This window comes from Gossypium raimondii, chromosome 10 (genome assembly GCF_025698545.1).
Source record: "Gossypium raimondii isolate GPD5lz chromosome 10, ASM2569854v1, whole genome shotgun sequence".
NCBI lineage: Eukaryota > Viridiplantae > Streptophyta > Magnoliopsida > Malvales > Malvaceae > Gossypium > Gossypium raimondii.
In genome coordinates, this window is record NC_068574.1 from 51,879,435 (window position 1) to 51,887,993 (window position 8,559).

At 29.0% G+C, this 8,559-nt stretch overlaps 1 protein-coding gene across 1 annotated transcript; it reads right to left on the minus strand.

Annotated features, from left to right (window-relative positions):
- Window positions 1-1,001: 1,001 nt before the first annotated feature.
- On the minus strand, window positions 1,002-1,619 carry LOC105776084 (sigma factor binding protein 1, chloroplastic). The gene has a single exon (XM_012598558.2). The coding sequence runs from the start codon at window positions 1,576-1,578 to the stop codon at window positions 1,096-1,098; it is 483 nt and encodes a 160-aa protein (XP_012454012.1). The 5' UTR covers window positions 1,579-1,619; the 3' UTR covers window positions 1,002-1,095.
- Between the last annotated feature and the right edge of the window lie 6,940 nt (window positions 1,620-8,559).

Consider the following 8,559-nt stretch of genomic DNA (forward strand, 5'->3'; position numbering starts at 1 on the left):
CCTTTATTATCAGAATTTAAACAATAACAAGTCTCCTTTGTTTTTATTTTTTAGTTTTTTAAATATACGTTAAACTGGTCGATTGAATCTTAGTTTGATTAGTATGGATAATATTGGCAACGTAGGAGGATACGAGTTTGAGTGCGCTGAAGCGTGTTATCCTCTATTTATGGATTGAGATGACTATAGATAATTCTAGGCATTGTGTCAAAAAGGACAAATATGATTAAAACTTATAATAAAATTGTTATATATATACACGTTAAATTGTATACAACATCTTACTAATGTTTTCGTGATATTTTACCTTCTATTGCCAACATATAAGCTAATAATCCAATATATATGAAAGTCAATTTTATTTGATTTTAGTATTTGATAGTGTTAGAATTAAGTGACCGAATCCTTATTTAAATAAAATACGGTGGTAAAATAAAATAAAAGTAAAATCCATATAGAACTACAGTTCTTTTATTTTATTTTAGAATAAGGTTTAAAAAACCTTATTAAACTCTATCTATTTGATATTGATTAGAATAAGGTGTTTTAATCTTACTACACTCCTATTAGAATATGGTTTTACAAGCCTATAAATAGACATGGTCTACTCCTCTTGTAATCATTCGAATTCGACATAGTGAATTATCTTCTCCTTTGCCTGTGGTTTTTTTCCTGAAAGGGTTTCCACGTAAAATCCGTGTGTTCTTTATTTTTATCTCTCTCTTTTTTCTTTACGATACATTGTCATTACCAACGTTCTATTTTTACAGATAGTTATATAAAGTCAAATTAAATTGCGGTTGAGTTGGATTCTTCTAAATAGAAATTTAAGATTTTTATATTGTTTTCATAGTCCGTACAATTTGAATCTAAGTTTTTAAATATATCAAATTTTTTTATTATTCTATTCAACAAACATAAATATATAAAACTATGACATTTAAAAGTAGATAAATAACCCACTTTTGTTTTATCTAGTTGTCCTACTTGTAAAAACTCTATAAGCACAATAAATGAGATAATATATTATAACAAAAGTGTATATATATATATATAAAGTAATTACAAAGAAATAGTTACATACTTTGAAATTAATTAGACTGAACCAAAGCGTGTAATAGCATCAAATTGAGAAGGACCATGAGACAAATTTGATGTAAACATCCCCATGAAACTCCCTTCCGACATAAGTTCATCACAAAATGGATCAAACACCGATCCAATAACGCTAGAATTAAGCAAAGGCTGACCATTATTAACACGATCACCTGCAGCAACCCCTGTCATGTCGGAATTAGTCGGAGAATTATCGGGAGTGCTGCTGTCGTAGTCGGCCAACCGGTCGGCAACATCGGAGTCTTTGCCTGTGAGTTCTTGCACCAAAGATCGAAACTGCGACGCACACGTCTTGACCTTCACGGGAGTTGAAATATAAACGACTTTAAAATCTTTCTTGGAGTTGCTTCTCTTTGAGCTTTTCTTTGATCTTTTCATTTGATGAACACGGAGTGCATCCATTGATGAAATAAAAAACAAAGTAAATGGGTGTAGTAAAAGATAAGATGAGTTGATGAACATGTGAAATAATTTAATTAGGTAGGGTTTATATAAGGGCGTCGAAAGTGGGATATTTTAGTAACCAAAGGTGATTTCGTGGAAAGAGATAAGATACATATATATGGAAAATATTTTATAAAAGGAAAAGGAAGGTTACAAGAAAGAAAGGGTGGAAAAATATTATAGAAAAATAAAGGAAGATTCTGTACAAAATATTAGATACCACCATTTATTAAATATTGAAAAATAGAGTAAAATTAAATAAAAATATTTAAGGTCCAACATGGACATATCAGCAAGTTGCTGAATCAGAAAAAGACACAGTACCTTAACTGTATAATAAACTGTGATGAATCAAAATATTATTCTTTTATAAAATAAATTATATGATCATGATGATTTTTTTTATATTTTATATTTTATAAATTAATAAGTAATTTTTTGGGAAGTAAATGTTTTAACAGGAGTATTATAGTAATTTAAACAAAAATAATTAGGGTAATGATTTAAGGAAGGTTAGAAAGGGACGTTGTTTTGATGGGTCTTTTTGGTACATTGAAGCTAAATAAAAAGAGAATAAGTGGATAAGAAACACGTGCGCAGACTCTTGTGACTAGGAATAGTTGGACTTTGGAAATGTCTGGTGAAAAATATCTTTACGGGGCTAATATTTATTGGCGGATGAGCTTATTTATTTATTTATCACCTTTTAATGTGGCTGCTTTCTAAAGTTCCCCTTTATGGGTAGGGGAATTCATCTGGTCGGGTTAATGAATCTTTAAAATTTTTTTGTTTTTTTTTATTTAAATTAATATGAATATAAATTTAATTTGATTTTAAATAATGATATAACTTTTTGAGCTTACGTTAAAAGAATAAAAAATTAAGTTTATAAATATTTGATCGGATTAATAATTAAAATACATCTTAACTGAGTTTATATATTATAAAACTTAATTCAAAATAAATTTAAAGAAATAAATATTAAAAAAATCTTAGAGGGTTAATCTTAGTATTAAGCCAAAAATTCATTTGCATGGCTCATTTTATATTATATTTTCAAGTGAGATAAATGTATTTGACTATTTTGATTCAAAGTCAATTAAACACATGCGTCATTATGTGATTTTTGTGACATCTATGACTTACTACTAAACCGTGAAAGTTAGTCTTTGGTCAATAAAAATAGAAACAAAAACAAAATTCGTGAACTTCGAAGTAGTCTTAGAGTGAGGCAAATTCTCAGATATTATTATATTAAATATTTATCTAAAATATTTTTGGATCCCATTTTTTATTTTTACCATATTATTTATTTTAAAAATATTTTATATAAACAAATTATGTGAGTGATTAAAATTACTAATTAAAATTAATTTATTGTTAACTCATGTGTTAACACATGGTGAAAAATAATACTTCTACTAAAACTTGTAATTATATATTTATGGCATAAAGATAAGTTTAGCCCTTAATATTTAGCAATTTTGTCACTTTGGCCCTTATTCTTTTTTTTGAGGGTCACTCTAACTATTAAAATTTTAATGGCATTCGCATGATAATCTACATATATTTCACTGCTAACGTGAATATTTTTTCTAAAAATTTTATGAACTTTTTAAAATTTTATGAATTATAAATAAACGCAAGTGGCCATATTAATACCATTTAAATTTCAATAATTCATTCATATTTTATGTCAAAAAGAAATCAATTTAACTAAAATTTAAAAATTAAAGAATAAAATGATAAATAAATAAAACCTAAATCACAAAATAAGTAAACATTATATTTTGATTTTATTTTTTATCAAATTTATCACTCAATTCTAATTTTGAATAGTTTAAATAATTCAAAGATTATTTAAAAATTATTTTCAAATATTTCACTTTAGTAATTAAGCTTAAGAAGAAAAAAAACAGAATCCAAAGTCCGTTCTATGATTATTATTTTATATATTATCGGTATTTAGAAAAAGGAAATTACATCTTTTACGTAAGTCCCACCCAAGTGTCCGTAACTCCATTCCATTGTTTAAAACTATCAAATATTTATCGATTGAGTATTAACTCGATTGATATTAGTATTATTGCTAGTGCAGGAGGATGTGGGTTCGAATATGCTGAAGTGTACTATTCTTCTATTTAAGGGTTGAGGAGAGACTATGAATAGTTTTAGACATTATATCAGTAAGAGTAAATATGATAAAAACCTATTTTAAAATTAAAAAAAATCATTTGGCAATCATGAGAAAAAAATAACATTGAAAATCTTGATTAGGATTTTTCTTAAAATCACTCATTTGAACTTGTTATGATAAAAAAAATTGTTCTTAAGAAAAAATGACGTTAATGTTTTAATTGAAATAGTTAACAATATTAACTATTTACACTTACTAATGACATTATCAAAGGAGATGAGTCATTATGTCAAAAATTAAAGTACATAAATTAAATCTCAAGTTTCAACATGGTCTAAAGGCCACAATTGAAATTTGACCATCCTTTTGTAATGTCCCAACTCAATCTTAAACGAAATGGGAAGCCAAGTGTTAGTATCTAAAACTTTTAGGGCATTTAAATTATATAAAATCATTAACACATAATGTTTCAATCGAAAAGTTAATAATATTAACTATTTGGGCTAACTAATAACATTATAATAACGTGGGGACCAAATTATGTTAGAAATTAAAGTATAAAGATTAAATATCAAATTTAGGCATAATAGAGGGACAAAAACTAAAGTTTAACCATTTTCCTAAAAAGGTTAAAAAAAAAAACCTTTAGGGCATGTTTGGTTGGGTGTATTGGCATAGCCAATACACCCCTAATCGGTGGGGCCCACTTAAGACGCCTCTATGCCGTTGTTTGGTTCATGGTTTTTCTATTACTCCTGTAATACAATACTAACCTAATCGGTGAAATCCACCGATTTCTAATACACCCCATTTGCTCAGATTAGGCGCCGCATAGGTTTACCATCCCTGTTATACCCTCCCATCTGCTTCCCCGTTTCGCTTCTGTTCCTTCTAGCCTCTGCCGATTTCCTTGTTGGTAAGTTAATCCCCTCCAGATTTGTTTCACTCTGCTGATTTTGCATGTAATCGGTTTCCCCTTTTCTGATTACAACTTCTTCTTCATCGCACTGTGCCCGGATTTGGTCATTTACAGGTTAGTGTTTTGGGTTTTTAAGCTTTCCATTCCTCATAATTTATTCCTCTTCTTGGTTGCCTTGCCTGCGCCTAGTTATCACCATTTCTGCTTCTTTCCAAGCTCCACTCAAGGCTTCAATTTATTTCAAAGGAAATCCATATTCATTACAGGTCAACTAAACCTTCAATTTACAAGCCATATGTAATCATGTTTCCTTTTTTTTTTAAATTTTGGGTCTCTGCAAGATTTGTTCTTTTTGGGGTTTTGAATTCTTTTTATTGTTATGTTTAGTTAATCCTTGAATTTATGTTGTTTAGAGATGGTGAATTTAACAGAAGTAATAAAGTTGATGTCAGTATTCATGTCTGTGGAAGAAATGATTAGAAGAGTTAATTATAACAAGAGAAATGGAAATAATGTACAATTCACTGCGTTAAAAACAGTACCTTTTCGTTGAACAAAACTCCACTAGTAGGGTTATCTTTGTCGATAGATTTATGGATGAATGCCTTCAAGTCTGGACTGTTTTCTATCTTAAGAATCTTTAAGGCTGGGAAGTCAACAGTATAATCTTCATGGAAAATTCCAATGAGTTTCTGAAGATCTTTCAATTTGAGGGAGTTCAATCGAGGGAAGCAAATTAATCCTCTGTTTTAGAATGCTTCTTCGATCTGCTTCTCCATTGATATTATCTCCTGCATGCATTTGCATTCACTTACTTCCAAGCATTTGAGTTGCTGCAAATATTTAATCATGGAGTCGGATACCACATGCTTTATGTTGACGCAACCCTCAATGATCAAGCTTGTCAAATTTTGAGTTGAGCAAAATGCTTGGGGAAGCCATATTCTTTCAATGCCAATTGAGGATAGTTTCAACTTCTCTAGCTTAGGAAACAATATCTACACAACATACTATTAAAGGATTACTTGATCATTGCGGTTTCAGTTTCACATTTATAAATGGAACTTTTGAATTTATACTTTATTCTTGTACTTTCTCGCATTTTTAGCAATATAATTTGATTGAAAGCATGTAAAATAATTCCATGCCTTTCTTACGTGTTTAATATCCCTTTTCTCTTTTGCTCCCTTTCACTTATGGGCCTCTTCATTGCTATATGACTCGTCTTTAAGACGTTGCTTTTCTCTTAATTTTATTGCCTTCTTGTTTACCTTTCAGTGCGGAGTGTGAGAAAGTTATCTTATTTCCTTTCGGAGGAGCTAGAAGGAAAATACTTTAAAGACAGAAGACCTTTTGATTTGCAAGGTTGGTTTTGCATTTGTTTTCATGATGTTATTCTTTCAATCCATTGTCTCGAGGCTGATTAGCATTTTCATTAGATATAAGCAAAATGGTTGAGTGGTTGAGTGGTTATGAAGTGTTGGCATAGATGCCACTGCATGTTGATTCAAATATGTGCTTTATTGGTTTTCAATTCTGGATCATGGCCCAATTGATTGAGACAAAGAATTGATAATTTATATAAAAAGCTCTTGTCACTTTAATAATAATAATATTTTATTATTATTATTTTTAAATATATTATTTTATCGTAAATATGATAAAATCTACTAAGGCAAGATTCTCATTATAGAAACCAGAAATTCCAAGTTGAACAAAGTCCCTGATAGGTCCCATCTATATGCTATGGATAGAATATTTCTAAAATAGTTAATCAAATCTTCTTCTTTTATATTATCATGATATTATTTTATTATAAATAATATTATTTTAGATTTATTTTCAAATTTTTAATAAAATGGCATCATGTAATTTATATAAAATTTCGACATTAGAATGATTTTAGGTAAAATATTTTTCATTGGTAAATTTTCCTAAAGCAATTTTTGAAAGTTGTTTTTCCATGAAATAAATATAATATAAATTATATTTGTTACAAAATATTATATAACTATTTTCTCAAAATTTATTTTATAGTAAGATATTAATTAGTTATTAAATAACTAATATCTTATATAGATTTAATAATAATCAATGCGTAATTAAAACTTAATTTGAAAATATATATATTACATATATGAAAGTGCATAGTAATACACTTGAACTTAGAGGAGATAAATGAAGCTAAGTAATAGTTAAATATATTCTTATATTTATATTATTAAAATACTAATATTTTATACTATAAAACATTTATTACTTTTAAAAAGAATTTATTGATCAATGTTAAATTTTATTATTAAAATAAGATTGTAATATTAAATAATTTTTATACAAATACCAAATCTCAAATCCTTAAACAAAACCACCCAATTGATGCTCATTGGTGCATCGACTAACTTTGTCAAGAGACAATTTGACCAGAGGCCAATTTTGGCATAGCAACCTTGGTCGCTTCAAGTGTTACAAGTGTACATTCGATAGTAGAATTGATCGGTTCAATTTCGATGCTTATATAATTGTTATTAAATTAATAATATTCAAATTCCTTATTTAATTCAAATTGATTATAATATTATTTTTAAATAAATTATCAAATTATAAAATGACAATATCTCAACAATATCTCAACAATATCTCAACAATTGATAAAATCTTACTAAAGATTAACAATATCTCAAAAAAAATTGAATGAATTATCTATTTTATTAATTGAAAAAGATATCTTATACGATATTTATTTTAATAAATTTGCATCTCTAAAGTGTGAGGGGATTGATACTGAGTTCTAATTTTAATATGGTGCAGTAATGGCTCGTTTGCCCTTAATTGCACAAAGTGTGAGGCGTAAAAGAATCGGTGCTGCATTGACAATTTGGTTGGAAATCTGTAGAATCGCGATTTGGTTCTTATTTAAAATGGGTGCCACCCTTAGCCTACATACTTATAGACCAAGGATTAGGTCCTATACCGTAGATATTTATGCACAACGGGATTATGTGAAGAGGCTTGTATATGCTAGTGACGAGACTTGTATTGAACAAGTTAGGATGAATAGAACTGCCTTTTTTAAACTATGTGAGATGTTAGAATCGATAGGGGGATTGAAGTCGTCAAGGTTCATGCTTGTTGATGAGCAAGTAGCAATATTTTTACATATCATCTCCCATCACCTTAAAAATCGAGTTATCAAGCATCACTTTAGAAAGTCCGGGGAAACTGTAAGCAGAGCATTTCATAGTGTTTTAAATGCTGTCATACGCTTACAAGATGTCTTATTTAAAAAGCCGGAGCCAATTACATCCGAGTCTTCTGACACAAGGTGGAAATGGTTTAAGGTATTAGACTGAGTTTTATATATAGCTTGTACAACATTTATTTGACTTAGATTTAAATTAGTATTCTAACTCAAGGTTTTATATCATGTGAAATAGAATTGCTTAGGTGCTCTTGATGGAACCCACATCAAGATTAGGGTGCCAACAGTTGATAAACCTAGATGTCGAACCCGAAAAGGTGACATAGCAACAAATATGCTAGGTGTTTGTACACCTGAGATGCAATTTGTTTATGTTCTTCCTGGTTGGGAAAGTTCAATTGCAGATGGACGGGTGCTTCGAGATGCCATTAGTAGAAGACATGGACTAAAAGTTCCTTATGGTACAGTGTATAGTTAGAGGAATTTGAATTATTCATTAAGATCAAACTTTGTTTGCTGAATTAATCATTTTTTAAAAAATTTATTTTATAGGTTGTTATTATCTAGTTGATCTTGGATACACAAATTCGAGGATTTCTTGCACCATTTAGAGGACAACGATATCATCTGAACGAGTGGCGTCAGGGTTATCAGCCAAGTTTTCCGCAAGAGTTTTTAATATGAAACATGCCTCAAGACGTAATGTCATTGAAAGATGCTTTGGCTTATTAAAACTTAGATGGG

Bases quoted from the DNA above. Each gene is read 5' to 3' on its own strand.
- LOC105776084 (XM_012598558.2), bottom strand. From the start codon at position 1,578: ATGTTCATCAACTCATCTTATCTTTTACTACACCCATTTACTTTGTTT.